Source organism: Myodes glareolus, chromosome 23, assembly GCF_982192425.1.
Source record: "Myodes glareolus chromosome 23, mMyoGla1.1, whole genome shotgun sequence".
Classification (NCBI taxonomy): Eukaryota; Metazoa; Chordata; class Mammalia; order Rodentia; family Cricetidae; genus Myodes; species Myodes glareolus.
In genome coordinates, this window is record NC_142048.1 from 19,753,611 (window position 1) to 19,773,091 (window position 19,481).

The following is a 19,481-nucleotide window of genomic DNA, read 5'->3' on the forward strand; positions in this document are numbered from 1 at the left end:
ATGATGAGTCCCCGCAGGCATTTTCTTTCCCTGAGGAACTTGCTTTGAAAGTTTTCAAATCCAAAACAACAGTTTCAAGAATTGCTACCTGTATTTTGAGTTAAAATCTTGTGTTCTTCAATAATTTTCATAATGATCTTTTTAATTCTCTCAGATAACTTGGTATTATCTTCTTTAGAAAAATCAAGTAACTTAGTGTCATATTCTTTATCAGTAGGACAAACCTCTAACTATTTTGCTGCATATATAACACCTTAATAATAAAACAATGCTAAAAATAAATTATAAAAATAGAGTGTATGAAAATTAAAATAAAAATAGATACATCTTTTATTCATTTTATTTTGTGAGTAATAGTGTCATGCATCATTTTCAGTCATAGCATAGATGAATAAACGACATAGATTACTGTGCTTATAAATGGTCTTCACCAAGGCTTTTCTTGACTGTAGAACAACTTTTCTTGTGAGCTATGATTGTTATCTAACTTGCAAGATTGGCAATGGTAGTTAAATTGACAATACGTGACTTACACAGGTATATCAATGCTTATGAATACCCCCAAAAATTCAGTTCCAATGCATCTGTATGCAATGAATCTGTAATAATAGATATGCTGATAAATAAATTAGTATCTTCATTACCTTTTCTTCATCATTTCCTGATTCAGATTTCTCCTAGATCTACTGGATGATCCAGGTTACAATGTGTAAGTCCCTTCATATTCACAATGCCTTTTGAGCAATCAGGAAATAATTAAATGTGATTTGTAGGTTTCAATACTCCTTTGGTTTTTCAAAGTAATAAGTTTTCCTTTTATTGATAATAGATTTTTTATGCAATGTATTCTGGTTATGATTATCTTCTCTGTCTCTCATCAGAAAACAAACAGGTATCTAAGGAGTAATAATAAAAGAAACTAAGATAAAACAATGCCAAACAAACCTGAATAGAACAAAACAACTCCTAACAGCATTCTGGTTTACTCATAGATCAGTCCTTCATTGATCATCACCAGAGAAGGTTCCTCCTGCTGCAGACAGGAACAAATACAGAGACCCACAGCTAGACAATAAGCAGAGAATGAGAAACTTCAGAACACACAGACATAAATGGGATGTCTCCTTCAAATCCCTCCCGTCGGATCTTTGGAATCCTGTTGAAGAGGGGGCAGGAAAAGTGTAAAAGCCAGAAGGAATGGAGGACATCCAGGAAACAGGCCTTTCAAATTCAATAGAAGCAACACACATGTGAACTCACAAAGACCAGAGCAATGTGCACAGGAACTACACAGTCTGCTCCAGATGGGGTCCTAGAGCTGACAGGAGAAGCTGAAACATGCCCCTACCTAACCCAGAAGCTATCTCCAATTGATTGCCACATGTAAATAAAAAATAATTTTTCTTCAAGGGAGTCTCATCGAGAAAAATATTCTTAAGAGTAGGTCCCATGCTCAGCAGTATATAACAAACATGAAATGAACTCAACAGTATCTTTGGAGGTTCGTTGTGTCATAATGTTGAACCAGGGCATTTTTTTTAAACCTTACAAGTCCCTTGTACCTATATTATGTCCTCCAGTTTTGCGTTTTTATGGGATTCCTGTGTGTGTTAAGATGTGTGCCTCTGCATTTATGTGTTTCTTATGTTTTTCTAAATTTCTTTTTTTTTTTTGAGATAGGATCTCACTATGTATGCTTGGCTTTTGACCTGGGACTTGTTGTTTAGATCAAGCTGGCCTAGAATTCACAGAGATCCACTTAAAGACATACACCACTATAACTGGCATCAAAATGAAATTTTGAAGATATTATCCAGAACATGCTTAAAGTTCTCATTCTAAAAGATTTCAATATTTGACTATGTATTTCCCTCTAAACTTAAGTTTTAAAATACATTATTTTGTGTTCAAATATAAATTTAAATGTCTGCTGCAAAATTTCTCAGAAATATTATCAATTCTCTAAGTGTGATATAAGAAATAACAGCTATAGCATCCCCTATAAAGTGCTAAAACTGCAAAGTTTAAAGCCCTAACCCACAACTATTGAAATAATAATTCAAGGCTTGTAGACAATGAATCAAAAATCTATGCTCTAACATTCCACCAAAATATGTAAGGTTAATGACTGAAATATGAGACCTACCTCTTTAGATGACGGCGTTGAATACATTTGTTGAATTAATAAGGATAAATGGATCCCAGAGTCACATACATTTATTGGAAAATATGAGTACTAACAATATATTTTCAAATATATATTATTCACTTCTAACAATTTAGAAAGTAATAGTCATACTGATTTGTCAAAGGGTAATACTAAATCATTTGATGGATTTTAATTTAAGTTTATAATAATCCTAAATACAGATGTCTTAACTACATTCCATTCACCTTTAATAATACTCTAATTTGTCACTTTCATTCTAAATACACAAAAGGAATAAATAAAAAAGGCCCTATTGCTGAAGTTACCTAATAAAACATGTAGAAACCAAGTTAATGTTTTTTTTAACATGTGTTGAGTAATGCATTAGTTATTGCATCTCCCAAACTTCATACGAGAAACTTCTTTATGGGCTACGTGACAGGTAACACAGAAACCCATACCCAACTATTTAGAAGAGAAAAAGTGATTGTGGAGTGTTCAGTTCTGAATGTGACAGCTCTATTCAGCTCCTTTCCTCCAGGAGGAAAATGGAGCAGAATAATTGTAAGAACGTGGTGGCAGATGATTACAAGCAGTGTTTTAGACAAGATAAGGAAACTGCACATGTATACTCAAAGAGATTGTGATAACACACACAAGACCTGTTTATGTTCAAGGCAGAACAAACCCAGCATGAAGAGGGCAGATGGGCACAACACTCTACCCTTAGAGGTGGGGTTGTTAGCAATTGGTAGCTGCCTCGAGTGGTTTTCTTGAAGGATCTGACTTCTGATTGTCAATCAATCTCTAGTGGAATACTGCTCGACAAGCATATTTGGACAGTACAAATTGGACTGAAGTTTAAAAAACAAAAAGAAGACACAGTGGAGAGGGATCTGGGAGAAGTTGAGTGAGGGTGACTATTATTAAAATACATCATATGGAATTCTTTTAAAAATTTAAAAATATGATTAAGGAAAGAGAGTGAGATAAAAAAGACTTCAGTATAGATAAAAATCTGAGGCTAAGATCTTGTGGTTGATTATGTCACTATTTACTTATTTTTTTTTTTACTTAACACATGATACAAAACAAGAAGCAGCATTTTTTCCCAAATAACGAAGTATAAAAGGTGTGCTGTGGAATGAAGAAAACTTAAGGAGTATGTATTGGACTAAACAATGATTAAAACTAGAATGACATGTTGCCAGCTGCCTTGTATATTTAGCAAAATTTATCTTTCTAAATCATAAAGAGAAATAAAATTTTGAATATTTTTAGAAGAATGGGAGGCTAAAACTCTTACTAACATTCACCGTGAGAAAGTTCAATTATTGCAATTCTTCTTAGTTTCACATTCATTTCTTCAACTGAATGAGTTCTTCTACTGAGCCAATGTCACATCTAGCTAAATATAAAGATTTTATTCTTTTTGACCCATTATAAAGAATCAATTATACAAAGAATTGGATAGTTGGCGCCATCTGTAGAAAGGAGTTGCGGGCAGGCCTGCTTTTCGCCTCACCCAGCTCCCGCATGGCTAGCTTAGTCCCAGAAATAACAACACACAAATTGTATTCATTTAAGCACTGCCTGGCCCATTATCTCTAGAGAGTTAGTTACTGACTAACTCTCATATCTTGATATTAACCCATTTCTAATAATCTGTAGCACCACGAGGTGATGGCTTATCGGAAAAGATTCAGCATGTCTGACCTGGTGGCTGGCTCCATGGCTTCTGTCTCATAGCCCTCTTCCCAGCATTTTTTTCTGTTTACTCCGCCTACCTAATTTTCTGTCCTATCAAGAGGCCAAGGCAGTCTCTTTATTGACCAATGAAAATAACACAATAGACAGATAACCCTCCTCCATCAATAATTTGACTTTGGACTAAAAATTTATTCAATTTTTAATTCTGAGCCAATGTGATTTGGGTGCTATAGCATCTGACAGGGATGGTGAGTGAGTAATGAGTATGAGTTTTTCAATATAAGGAGATAAGTAAACATATAAATTATATAAGATTATACATTAAAAGTTCTTATCTGGTGTTTTAACAAATCTCTATTAAAAATAGCATTTATATTAATAAACATTTTCCTAAGAGTATCTAATTTTTTACCTTAACATATAACTGGCACCTAAATTATGAAGTTATTTGACTTTTCAAGATTTCATTTTCTACTTTACACAGTAGTGATTTCACAGGTTCTAAATGGGTATATTTGTAATTACTGCAACAAAATATTAGTTACCAAAATGGAGGGGGAAAAGATGAACATTAATATGTACTGAATAAATGATCTTGACTCATAATTGACATGAAATTAATTGTTATGATTTCATAAGACATTTTATTTGATTTAAAATATAAGTTAATTCTAGAAATTGATATAATGAAACATGAAATTGACATCAAGCATAAAAGAATAAAAATTATGTTGTTGACATGCTATTTTGGAGCTTATTCCCCCAGAAATTGATTCATTAGAAATATTCCATGAAACTCTTATTTTAAAGCCGATCTAGAAAATTTTAATGCGGTATTTCTACAATTTTGATTTCTTTTATCAACCCAGTAATGAACAAAGAAAGCCCATGAACAGCAAAATGTTTAAATTGTTGTTATTTTGTTCCTTAATCAACATTACAAAAATGTTTTAAGATCCAACTTTCGTTCTAAATTTTTGTAGCTATCTGAAGAACTTGACAATTCAATGTGTTTTACTTAATTGCTAGACTAGGGATGCTAAAAATATGTGGTTTCTTTAATAACAAAAAAGGAAAAATCTATTCAGTCTGGTGAAAGCTGCTATCAAACTGCTGAATATTATCAGGTTGAAGAATAGAAGATTATTTTAGTTCAAATCTAATGGCATAAAATGGAGTCGAAGCAGAATTCTTCTAAGTCTTTAGCTGCTTTGTAAGAACTGTGTCTGGGAGGAGATGTGCTCTGTCTTCCTATTTTCTTGATTGCTTGACATTATCTCCATCCACTTCTCTTCCTTAATCCATGCTCTTTCCCTTCTCTGTCATCTATTATCATTTCTTCATCACCAGATGTGAAGGGACATGCTTTGTTGGTTATGTTCAAAAAGAAATAGAATGCTTACCTTTAAGTAGTTTGCACTTCAAAAAAAGCAGAAAAATAACACTTATACATAAGAGTATGAATAATAAGGCATGCTCTGTGTTAAATGTTAAACACTTAGAAAATAGCTGTCAGGACAACGCCAAAAAGGGATGTGATTTTTCAGTACTTACTTGATGAAAGGAGCTTAGCTACCTCAAAAATAGTCACAATGCATTATGAAGAGAGGAACAAAGAAGCGGACAATGGGTTTGATTAGTAAACCTTTATGTGCAGAAACTGCCATAGTTCCAGTTGTTCATGATTAAATTCAGTGCCGTAAAATAAAACACAGTAAAAACAAACTTATAAAACTAGTTCTGAAAATGTTGAATTCTGAAAATGAAAAGGAGTGAATATTTTAAAACAGGAGGCAAGATGAGTGGTACTTTATGTGTGTGCCATCCTTCTCTTGCAGAGAACCCATCGAGGCCCTCTCTTTTGTTCAATTAAAAATTCTAAAGATTAATCATATCTTAAATGTGTTTTAGAAAGTAATCTGGTCACAACAATATCCAATGCTTTAATATGCTGATTTTTTTTATTTCTAAAGGAATACTCAACAAGAAAGTCAACAGTCCTCTTCCCTTTGTTTTGGCTCTCAGATTTGTAATATAAATTACAACTCAGTGAATTCTATAAATGGCCCCCAATAACAAACTGGTTTTATTCTAAGATCAAAGTCAAACTTTCTGTTTACAATTAGAGAAAAACCAGCCAGCAATCATCTGTTTTTCTTGGTTTAAAAGCAAAAAAGTAATTTGGTTCAGATAAGACTACACAAGATGAAATTCCCAGCTCTACTTGAGAGTTTGTGGGACAACAGCAATCTATTTTGTAATGTCAGGAATCATCTGTATTTGTGGCACCTGTGAGCAAGGATGCTATCCAAAGTGAGTTTTGAAAATACTTTGGGCTTTCTGCTTTCTTTGCATGAGAATATTCAGTATTTAGAAAACTGGGCAGCATGTGTATAGGCAGGAACTGGCTAGGAATGAGGGATGTGGAGAAAGAAAAGCCAAAACTGACATACTAAATATCTGCTTTGCACTAGGAATCCACTATGAGCTATTGTCTTCTGGAAAATGAAGGAATAATTAATCTCTAAGACACACCACTTTAACTATTTCAGTCTTTCACACTGTCTTATCATAACTGCTCAAATACTTCAGCTTAAGTCCAACTTTAAGCAGTTAATGCAGTATGATACCTTTCACTGGATATGCATTTATAACAATTCTACACCGAGATTGGAAACCTGTTAATAAGTGTCTTAGAACTGAGACATTAGAAGTAACACAGGTAGAAAAAGCTTAGCTATTAACTAATGCAGTAAAATTTTAGAGGATAATATTTTAAAAAGTATTATATCTAAAAGCAGTCAGCATAACTGTGAGAATGAACATGCTCTGGGAATTAGTATTAAATCAATAGTACTTCTAATTTCTCCCAGTAAGCATTATCTTAGAGTGACATTTGATAGAAGGAAAGGATAAAAATACTTTCCTAGACAAAGGACATTCCTGGTTGGGCCTATTAAACTAGTAAAAACAGGGGAAACAAATTGCAGGACAGACTTTTTATATGCTTCATAAGACATTAATTTTGATGGACTTTTGAAGTTTGTTAACCAAATACTGAGATGACAACTGAAAAGATGATTTGTGACAGTATTTGTTGAGATGAAGGTTATCCACTAGGTAAGCAAAAAGGTTCCATTTTAAATAAATCTGTGAGTGGTCAACATTGAAAAAGAAAAGGGGTGATAGCTAAATAAATACATCTTATTAATAACTCAAAATTTTTTCTGCTGGTTTGTTACTTTACAGTTAATGGAATAAATAATTCAACACACTAACAATTCTTAATTCAATAATATAAAAGACATATTTAACTGTTCTATAATCTATTCTAATTATTTTCAATATTTATAAGAGTTTTGTACCATCAATATTTATTTGTAAGCACAAATATTTATGTGTTACTTTGTGTGGTTGTGAATATACTATTCAGTTTATTAAGATAAAAGATGAAGGAGGGAAATAATTCAAAGTATTAAGTATATGCTAAAAAGCAGGGTCAATTTAAACATCTAAAAGGAATACATTTAGTTAACTATTACTCACAAAATTAAACTAAATATATTCTTTACAGACTTTATACAGAAAACCCATTAATTAATCTTGGTCTTTGTTTCAATTAGAGCTGATTTTATGATACCAAATAGAGACTGAGTTGGTTGTGCTGAGAGATGAACACAGTTATAAAAATATGTGAAGAAATAAAGAAATGAACCAAACCACTGTTTTCTGAGTCGCAAAATGAGAGTTAAATTGACCCAGCTTATCTTTTCAGACAACGGTTATGGCTTTCATGTGGTAGGTTGATGGTCCACATCATTTTTTTGCCTTGTGAGCCAAAAAATGAAGAATAAGAAATGTAGTTATAAATTCCAGAACATGGCTAATGCATCTGCTAGAACTATGTGGTTGAGGCAATCAATATAGAAGGCATGAGACAGATAGGCAATTATTCACCCTTAGTGTGGTGAAGTAGCAGTCACTATGGGAGGCATGCAGCAGATAGGCAATTATTAACACTCAATATGAAGCAGGGTATATTTAAAAACTCAAATTCTGGTCTCAGCTGTGATTGTATTGTACCCCACGTTACTACTACTGTCTACTGTGTGAGTTGGGTTTAGTTAATTAACCTATTTGATTTTTAGTTTCCTTAATATAATTACCAATTAAGGTTACTGTGCAGAGTCAATGAGTTAATTTATGTTGAGTCCTTAGGCTAATGTGTGTTTCTGAAATCACTAGGCAATTATGTCTGCTAACATTCTCTAGTATGATAAGTCAAGGTTGCTTTCCCTTTTCATAAATCTTCCCATCAGAAATTTTGAAAAACCATCTTTTAATTAAAAAATATCCCTTTTACAAATATTTCAATTTCAGTCAGCCTATATATGTTATTATATATATATAACTTTTCTGTACAGACTAATCTTCAATTTCAGGTGTATCTGCATATATAATGCAGCACATAATTATGAGGTCGCATATCAAATGCAAGTGTATATTTTCAATTTTGTGGCTATATTGGTGTCATCTACACTTTGGCCAGTAACCTCTCTCTTATATTCCTGAAGTTAACCCTATATGTTCTCTGGTTTGTCTTTGTGACCCTGTCTGGGGGGAATAGTTGTTTACTAACTTCTCACCAAGAAAACACAACCCTTGACACCTGAACAAGGTAATGACTTAACCAAGCATAAGTTTGGCAAGAGTAACTGTATGGTCTTTGTTTTGGAGAGCAAGACATGCAGCTGAGGCTGAATGGGGAGAACTGTATCAGGGGCAATTATGAAAATTAAAAACAAAAAAGTGTATATTATTCTCAATTATGAGGTTAAGAAATACTAGTATTGCCTATAAATCAAAAGAACTTGGACACTCTTCTTCCATGTATGTGTTGCTGACGTGGCACATTAGTTGGTTATGGTGGGTTGAGAGAAGAAGTAAGAATAGTGTATTAGAACTCGCCACACTGATATCCAAAGGGGCTGTCTCAGCTTGTATTCCACCAGAAATGCAGAAGTGTTCCTTTTAACCCACAACCTCTGCAGCATAAGTTGTCATCAGTGTTTTTAATCTTGACCATTCCTATGGCTATAAGACAGAATCTCAGAGTTGTCTTGATATGCATTTCTATGATGACTAAGGATGTTGAGCATTTCCTTAAGTGTCTTTCAGCCATTTTAGATTCCTCCATTGAGAGTTCTCTGTTTAGGTCTGTACTCCATTTTTTTTATTAGCGATTTCTCTGAAAATTAGAAAACAACCTTCCTCAAGACCCAGCCATATAATATTTGGGTATATATCCAAAGGATGCTCAATTGTACCTCAAGGACATGTACTCAACTATGTTCACAGAAGCATTGTTTGTCATAGCGAGAACCTGGAAACAACCTAAATGCCCCTCAACCAAAGAATGGATAAAGAAAATGTGGTACATTTACACAATGGAGTACTATACAGCAGAAAAAATATAATGCCATCTTGAAATTTGTGGGAAAATGGATGGATCTAGAAAACATCATATTAAGTGAGGTATTCCAGACCCAGAAAGACAAATATCATATGTACTCATTCATAAGTGGCTTTTAGATGTACAGCAAAGAAAAACCAGACAACAATTCACAATTCCAGAGAACATAGACAACAAAGAGTTCCCTAAGAGATATATACATGGATCAAAAATACATGGGAGGTAGAACAAGACAAGATCTCCTGAGTAAATTGGGAGCATGCGGACCAAGGGAAAGGGTTGAAGGGGAGGGAAGGGGAAGGGAGGAAGAGAGAAAAATGTATAGCTCAATAAAATCAATAAAAGCAAAAGAATGGGTGTATGATGGAACAAACACGGGGGAACTGTACTTCATTTATATTTAATTTGACCTTTTATGTCTACTAGTGAGAAAATATTTGCAGGTCACCAATTATTATTGTCATTGAGAAGGCAGAGCAGGCATCATTGAATAGGAAGTCTGTGGTTGACTAGTTCATCTTGAAAGTTGAAGACACAGACTCATGAGCCACAGATACAATGCAATAGGAAAACATGATGAACAGTATTCTGACTGCTGCCTTCTATGTGCGTCACTTCCTCTACCCATTGTCTCATTGGACTTCCTCTGTAAAGCCCTCCTAATTAGGTAATGTCCTGACAGAAATTGTTTACAATGTAAGAGTCATCCATTTATCTATGTACCTAAATGTGTACCCACTAATTCAGCAATTATTAGAAATACTTTAACTTCTTATGCATTTTCCTATTGGGAATTGACAAAATGTCTCAGACATAAATGCATGTTTACAAAATTAAGAATATGCTCAGTATCCCTTTTTTATTATGTGTGTTTGTGTGTTTTTGTGTGTGTGTTTCTCTGTGTGTGTGGTGGTCCTGATGTGTGTGTGTGTGTATGTGTGTGTGTGTGTGTGTGTGTGTGTGTGTGTGGTGTGCACATGTATGCATACATATGGGGAATGTACATGTCCATGAATGGCATAAGTGGTGTCAGGTAGCTTGCTCTATCACTCTCTACCGTATTCCTTTTAGATAGACTGTCCCTAAAATTGAAATTCAGTGTTGCATGGAAGATTCTGGATCTGCCTGTCTCTGCCTCACATCACTCAGTTAAAGGCATGCACACCAGGCTTTGCTTTTATGTGGATGCAAAGGAATCCTGGCACAGCACGTGCTCTGACCGTCTCCCCAACCCAGTAGCCCTCTTATCCACAGTGTAGATATTCTAAGATCTTCAGCAGACATCTGATATCATGGACAGTAGAGAGCCTTATATTTAAAAAAAAGTAACAAATAAACGAGAAACATTGAGAGGGCAACAATAATAAAAACTCAGAAAACTATCAATATAATACAACAATCTATCTTGCAATAAAAGTTATGGGAATTCAGTGTTTCTTTGTGTGAGTCTCTCAGAATAGCTTAGTGTACTATACTCATTCTTCTCTATGTGGCAAGGTGAAATGATACAATGTCTGTTTAATGAGATGGAGTGGAATAAAAGACTAAGAACTTAGCATGCACTGTAACTAAGACTTTTTAATGTGACAGTTGGCAGCAAAACTGCCACAGATATTGTACGCGGATGATTCTACATTATCATCAATCTTAACAACCCTGAAAGATGTTAAGCGTTTTCACCTTTCTCTTTAAAGATGCCATTAACAGATTTCTTTGGCTTCTATGCATTGCCAGCAATATTACTTTTGATTTTTGAGATTATTAAGCAAAGTAAGGGTTGCATGGATACAAGCACACTGATACTGTGATAATCAATATCCAATATTCAATAGTTAGTCTGCAAATCCAGAGGATGACGGTGGGTTTGTGATATATAACAACATGAATACGCTGAACAAAGGAAGATTGATATTCTAGGCAAGAGGGATTAATATAGTGTATAGTTTCCTGATACTACCAGAACAACAGGAAAATGAAAGCTTATATTGATTATTTTTGAAATTTCCCATTCAACATTTTGGGAACTATAGTAGTTAATTAGCATATGTCCTTACACACCAGACTATAGTTGATCATAAATAACAGAAATTATACAAACTTAGTTGTAAAAAAGGAGAATATTATTATGTCTTTTAAATAGTCATAAAAACATTTACAACCTTTATTCAACCTCCTCGTAAAACCAGAAACATTTGATGTCATGGCAAGGCCACCATTTTGGCTTTGATGGCAATTATATTAGTTTATTATAGCTATACCCAAAGGCAAAGTACAAAATAGTCTACTGTTATGTTTCCCCATGTAGTTCTAGAATACTGTTTCTCTGGTTGAACACATGGTTAAAGAATTGGATTTCACTGAAAGAGCGTGTTTTACAAAAGTGACATTTTAAAAACATTAGAATCCCTTCAGTCGACGAGGTGTTATTGGTGAAGGCTAAGAAAAGGAAGGAGCAACAGATTAATGAATCCCTTATTAGAACTGTAACACAACATGGACTGGTGGAACAGAATGTCTGCCAAATCCATCCATACTCTTATATTATTGAGCCTCCTGACCTGAATATGCATCAGCATAGAAGTCATCATTGTTCATTCTTGATTGTCTTTTCCAGACGTCAGAAAGAATGTATAAATATAAAGAAAAATGTACTTCTTATGGAGGATCCTTGTTATTTCTTAAGCATCACTTAAGAAACTACATGTAAGAAACTACACATGCGTTTCTGCTATATTCAATTAAACTATTGGATTCAATTTCACATTCTAGTGGAATTTAAAACGTGTTATAAGCAAATACTAAAACAAATAATTCCTATTTGTATAAAAAAATGTAGTTGTTGCTGCTTCCCCTGCAGGAGAACAATTTTCAAAGTTACTGGAGGAAAACAGGATCACAAATAATGACATCACTTTTCTTGGTATCTGCAGCTGCTAAGGCTCACTCAGACACATTTAACCTGTTACCACACTCTGCAATTTAATTCAAGCGTTCATTTGGTGTATTGCTTCCCTATTTAATATAATCAGGTTATCTGTGGTTTATAGGCTGGTCAAGAAGCAATGTCATTAAGTACAATAAAAGGTATTAAATTATAAGAAGGACTGGAAAACACCTTTCAACTGGAAGAGAATGCTGGTATCAGATTTTGTGTTGAAAAATCCTACGCCATTTAAACAAATAGGACCACAGGGAACATAAACTGCTGCCTTCCCTTAGAGTGGAGGGATCATTAACTCTGTTTACCTGAACTCTTAAACATTTCTGATGATTTTATCTGCTTATCACATAGTTTCTTTTACATTGATCAATGCAAATTTGCAATGCCCCCTTCCCCATTACTGTAGAGATTGTGTCAATGTAACCTGTCAACATCCGGCATGTTAAAAGGTGTCATGGGGATAGCTGAAGGAAACTGACTACTCAGGAATGAAGAAAATTAAATCTTTTCCCTAATTATTCAAAAAGGCGATCCATAGATGTTTTTGTTAGAACCTTCATGTACTTATAGGCAGCCATAGAGATGTTTTTATTACATTGTTTTCCTTCATGATTGCAAAGGTTAGTGATGAGACACCCACTGTGATAATTGTCCTGTCAGTGCACTACTGCCTCCCCTCTATGAACGATTTTTAGTATTGCCTGAGAAAAGGAACCATCATAACATCATTACATCATTTTTCTTGTGCCTGCCTCAACCGTGGCTTGCTGCAAAACATTCAACCTGTTACCATGGTCCATAATTTAACTTAAGGTTGTATTTAGTGTAATGGGTGTCATTCATCGCCTTAAAATGATTGACTGTTTTATTTTTGTTTAAGAAGAACATAAATGTGTAAAGTAAAAACATATAAGAATGAGAGATTTATTAATAAAATGAAGCAGTCCATTGAAATGTTTAGTATAGGATAGGACAGAAAGTGCTAAAAAAATGCTTTAAAATATCTAAAGAACCCTTAAATTATTTGTGCACAAGATAAAGATGTAAATACTTTTATTTTAAAAAGCTCATGTTATAGTTCTGCTGAATTTTTATTCTCTTTAAATGTGTCATTAATAAGAAAAGCATAAATTTTGGAGATTTCCATTATCTTTATTGCATATAACAAACATTTATGTACTTAGTCCTGAATGCAAGTGGATATAGCATCTATACCCAATTGTGTGTTTGTATACGTGAGTACATGTGTGTTTGTATGTGTGAGTGCATGTGTGTGTTTGTGTGTGTGTGTGTGTGTGTGTGTGTGTGTGTGTGTACTTACAGAAGAGGACCAGCATACTAGAACATTACAACATATGAAAAAACATATACTGCACCTAACTTACCAATGATATCATTTAAAAATGCAGTTTTAAAACCAAAAAATGCATTTATATACCTTCAAAATCATTCTTGGAACTGTATCTTTCCTGGTAATTCTTTTAACAATTTTCGTTATACATATTATGCAGTTTTATTCTTTTAATTAAGAAAACAAGAGTGCTTTCTCTCGCATTACATAATCCTGTGCACAGACGTGAGAGCAAACGCTGCCTCTACTGGGGTAAAACCAAATCCCCCATGAAACCCCACTTGATGTCTAAAAGCACTCAGAAGCGTCTTGAATCATTTGAAATGGGCAGCGTTTAACCAATTTTAATAAAAAAAAAACATTTTTGCCCCATATACCTATATATGACTAGAAAGCTTTAAAATGCATCTGAAATTTAACATATATTACCTTTAAGTTGATTATAGTCAACCGTACAGAAAGGAAAAACTAATATCACTAAATAACCCCCAAAGCCCATGAACTTTTGCTCCTTATTTATTAAAATAACACTATATCCATGAAATGAAATGATTTAAATTAGTACCAACCAAATTATACTAAATGCTGTTGTTCTTTGTTCTGTCTGTTGGTTGTGCAAAGGTATTGATAATGGTTACATCATCAAATTTTTAACTGCAACTTGTGCACCAATTTTGCTTGTGGCTCAAATCTGTAATCTCTGAACTGAGCTAGACAATCTTGAAAACATGAAATAAATGAAGTCTAACAAAGACTAGACTAAGGAATAATTCACCATACTGCACTGTTCTTATCATTAATGCCTGAGTACGCATTTAGATACTTATACAAGATTTTCAAACAACAACGATTATAACAGACATTATAGCAAGTAAAGAGCATAGGGAAAAGGAAGGGAAAATGCCTTCCAAAAGAAAAAGATTCATTAGCCTTCCTGGCAAGTGTCTAAAGCAAACAACGAAAGCGCAAAGCGAACACTTAGTTACAAATAAACCCTTTTAAATGCACAGTACCTTTTTGTGTCTGTCCTTCTTCCATATTCTCTTCCATGGCTACCTTTCTTCGGGAGAATCTGGCGCACGGAATTAGTCAAAAGCTCAATTAGATGTTGAGAAAGCGGGTGCTTTTTCCCCCTGGGCAGCTCCAGCAGCAGTGGCTTGGGCAAGTCCTCAGAGCTTAACTGAGGCTCTCTCGCGCCTCTTGTTTGCTTGGAGACTGGCTGTCAAGTGTAATTTCATTCAAATTACTCTTCCGTGAAGATTATCAATTTTTCTTCTCAAAGCTGCCCATTGTGTACCACAGCAAGCAGGTACTCAAACAAACAGCCGGATAATTTGGGGAGGGGGTGTGGACAGTGGTATTAATTCTAGGAGCAGAGACACTATGGTGCATAAGCCTTGCTTTGCATTTAAAATGGGGGAAAGAAATTGAGGTTTGTGTCGAAATCTCAGCTTTAAATTGGAAGCACGCTGAACTGTGAACAGATGGAGGGGTGTCCTCCTAACATGAAGCGGACCACCAACCCATAATTCCCCCCTTTGCTACCACAGTGGGAAAGCCCAGATTGTCGTCGTGTCTTTCTGCTGCAGCAGTTTCTTCTCACCCAGTCAGATTCATTACAAAAATGCCCTTTCCTTTTACCTCCTCACGAAGTGTCTAGTTAATTTGATTTAAAGATGCCAAGGAGGGATGCAATTAGACTATCTCAAGGCTGGTCTGTTAAAGGTTATTATTAAGAAAGGACCTTTAAGCTCACGTATTTCAGAATCAAGAAGGAATAAAGACACGGCTTTTAAACGAATAAATATAAACCTTTTGTTTTATTAAGTATTTTATTTATTGGCATATGATTTTTTTTTACAGAAAAAAGAGAATAAATAATCGATTGATGTCTTTGTAAAATATTGTTAGTTCAGCCCACAGAAGCTGCCCATTCCAGGTGGGAAACTCGTGAAAGGAGAAATTCTAGGGGTGATTACTGGGGACAGGGGGCGAGAAAAAGAACGAAGGGATTCCAGATAACAGGAGAGCATGTTGTAATGGGAATCTGCACTCTGATTTGGAATGCAAATCACAATGCAGCAGTCTGACAAGAAATTAGCAATCATGCTCAACCGATTGAGTGACAGGACACAACCAGAGTCTCAATACTTCACAAAAGACACAGGAAGAAAATAAACAGCGTCAGGGCTCTGTCAAGCCCTGTTTACTGGAGGGTAAACGAAGACTCTCTTGCCTGTGTTCGTCTCAAAACAAACAAACATGGGGAGACGCACACAGAGATGAATAAGCTCTTGCCCTTAATGGAAATATGCATGCCTTCGTGATTCATATCATATACTTCTTGGTTATAAGAAAACTTTCACATAGGTTTTGAAAGCATGTCAGCAGCATATTGCACATCGCCCTCTCTATTAAAAGAGCATCCCATTCCAAGGAAAAATGATCAGACAACACTCTGGTTTATTTACATAAATGAAGGTCTACATCTCTCTAATAATTAATTATTATTTCTATTCTTTTTGTCAAATGAGTCTAATCCAAAGGTAACTGTGATTATAAACCTCTAACCTCCTCTCTCTTAATATATATATACATATTATTTATATGTCACATAATATATATTTATATATATGTATACACACATATATATATATATGTATATATATGCATTCAAGAATTTTGGGGCAGTTGCTTGTTCAAGGCAGATTGAGAGAGAAGCCATAAGGGACATCAAAGCAGCCAAATCATAGCAGTCTCTCTGTTTCAAGCCATCGCAGTTGACACATCCTGGCATACAGACAGAACAGAATGGAGCCTCCATCCTTGCTTATTTGCCTTAGTCCCCTCACGACACAGAAAGAATCAGTGAAGCAAATGATGAACAGCAACACCTACACTACCTTACGCTAGCGTATATTTTACAGTTTTTTATAACCTTTAAAATATTTCCAAGTGTGTTACTTAAGGAAAACGAGGAGAGAATTATTTGCCCCTGTCAGTTGGAAAATACTTCTGCTCCTCAAGCACATCCAGGGTCTGAGATAGTAGATGAAGAAGAAACTCTTAGAGTACACATTTTGTCTAAGGCTCCAGTGTTTTAGACCTGCTCTACATCCCTGCTTTCATCCATCACAGGTGTCTTCAGGGTTCTTTAAAAATCACCTCGGTCCATACCGACTTTTTAGCCACGCATACAGAGAAAAAAAAAAAAGAGGACAGAATTAAAAATAAAGAAATAGAAAATGTTTAAAAAATACTTGCTGAACTGGAGAGATAGCTCAGAAGTTAGCAGCACTGTTGTAGCTCCAGAGAAGCCAGGGAACAAGAAAGACTCTAAGAGGGCCACATCGATTGCCGGGGAAGGGGAATTAAAAGAGATCTCCTGGGTAAACCGGGGCGAGGGGGCCCATGGTAAAAGGGAAGGGGTGGGAGGCGAGAACAAGATAGAACTAGATGGTCAAGGGGGAGAGGGACAACGAAGGAGAACTCTTGATAGAGAGAACCACTATGGGCTTATGGAGAAACCTGGTGCTAGGGAAATTCCCAAAAATCCACAAGGAAGAGCCCAGCTAAGACTCCTAACAATAGTCAAGAAGGTGACTTTACTGGTTTTCCCCTGTAATCAGATCGGCGAATACTCCAGCTATCATCATAGAGGCTTTATCCATAACTAATGGAACCAGATGCAGAGATCCACAACCAACCACCAGGCCGAGCTCCAAGTATCCAGTCAAATAGTGGGAGGAGGGAATATATAAGCAAACGGAGGTCAAGATCATGATGGAGAAATCTACAAAAACAGCAGAACCAAGCTCATGGAAACTTACAAACTGTAGTTATGAAGCCTCCATGGGTCCACACTGGGCCCTCCATCTGTGAGAGACAGTGACGAAGCTTGGACTGTCTGAGAGACCCCTGGCAGTAGGACCAGGATCTATCCCTGGTGCATCAGCTAGCATTTCAAAACCCATTCCCTATGGTGGAATACCTTGCTCGGGCTTAATACAGTGGGGAGGGGCTTGGTTCTGACCCAATTTAATGCATCAGATTTTGTTCACTCCCTTACCAGTTGGCAGCAGTGGAGAAGGAATGGCTTGGAGGAGAGGAAAGGGTGGTGGGAGGAGGAATGGGAGGGAGAACTGTGGTTGTAATGAAAAAAAATACAGAAAAAAAATAAAATTTTTTTGGGCAAGAACAATGGAAAGAACGTTACAACTTATTTCTCTTGAGGAAACTGCAAGATATCAATACATTTGTATTATCAACTTTTTGTCAGGATGGTTTGCTCTATCAAACTAAAGCAAAGCAACTCATATTTATTTTTAAAATAGACGAAGCATACTCCCATGTTGGAGATAATGGAGTCCTTCCACATTGATGAGAAGAAACAGAGTATTCTTATATCAATAGCATGTAGATATACTAAGACTAATTTGTTAATACAGTCACAAAGCACTTTCATGTGAGTCATTTTGAAGTCTACACTATTGTTGATTTTCAATATATACATTCTTATCTGATATTCTTTCTACCATTCCTCTCTGGAAGCTTTTAATCTCCTCAAAGTGAAGTTCTGTACCCATTAAACACAAATTCCCCATCATCCTTTTCAGTTTGACAGCTGGAATTGGTGTAGCAACTGGGCAATTTTAAACCATTTGTAAAACCTCTTGTTATTTGAAGTAAAAAACACTTAAATATCCAAGTATTTCAAAAGTAGTTCATGAAGAAAACTATAGAAGATTTATTTATGAATTCTAAAAATAACACATTAACCTTAATATTAACCTGTCAATGTTTCCTCTGTAATCCCACTGCAGTGGTATAAATAAGAATATCATCCATAGATTCAAATATTTGCATTTTTGGTCCCAAACTAGTACAACCGTTTGAGACAATGACTAGGAGTTGTGACATTGTTGATAAAGAGGTGTCATTCAGGACAGGCTTTGAGAGTTCCAGAGCCATGTCCAGTTAGTGCTCCGTATCTCGTGCTTATAGATCAAGATGTAATCTCTCAACTATTGCTCTAGATTATGACTGCCGTGTGTTGCCATCATCCGTATTCTAAAACCATATTCACCAAATTAAATGTTTTCTTTTATAAAGTGCCTCGGTCAAGGTGTTTTCCCAAAGCAACAGAAAAATAACTAAATACTCATTAAAATCTTCAAGTTACAATGATGTTGGTGCCTCACCAAATATTCTTCAATTGCAACATCGCATCTTCCTTGACTCTGCCTTAGTTCTGCTATTAGTATTTTAAAAAGATAAAGGCACAACTAAAAACTATGATCATTGATGTTAAAAGACAATTCTTTGAACTATTATCTGAGATTATTTATGATATGTATTACTTTTTCTGTATAAACTGAAGGTCACATTATTAAGCATTCTTGCTCACATTTGGAACTGGAGGTAGGTAAAAAATGTCTCTGGCCTAGTATACATACCTCCTAGTAGTTAAGACAACCCCAGACCACAATGATGTATGACAAATGCTACCTAGTCAGGACAAAGAAAATGCAGGAGAGATTACATGAGCCTACTGGAAGAACATCTTATCTACTCCTGACTTTTAATTTTTTAAGTTTTTTAAATTAAAATAAACTTACATCATTTTCTCCCTTCCTTTTCTTCCCTCCAGCTCTTCCAATGCACCCCCTTGCTCTCTCCCTCACTTTCTCTACTTCTCTCTCACACTCTCTCTCAAATCCATAGTATCTATTTATTTAATTATTGTCTATTTATTATCATAAATATATAACAACCTTCTCAGTACATATAGCATTGTGTGCATATGATTTCAGGACTGACCACTTGGTATTGATAACCCATTTGGGAACTCTTTAGG

At 35.2% G+C, this 19,481-nt stretch overlaps 1 protein-coding gene across 2 annotated transcripts in view; it reads right to left on the bottom strand.

The window, feature by feature from the left end:
• Positions 1-19,481, bottom strand: part of Gpm6a (glycoprotein M6A) — a 253,667-nt gene that overhangs the window by 98,389 nt on the left and 135,797 nt on the right. Inside the window, exon 1 of one of the 2 annotated variants that reach the window (XM_048455765.3) lies at positions 14,638-15,203. The exons of the other annotated variant lie outside the window; for it this stretch is intronic. Within the exon in view, the coding sequence (XP_048311722.1) occupies positions 14,638-14,674 (37 nt within the window). The 5' untranslated portion in view covers positions 14,675-15,203. Of the gene's footprint in view, positions 1-14,637; positions 15,204-19,481 lie in introns of those variants that run through there. 2 annotated transcript variants of the gene reach the window in all.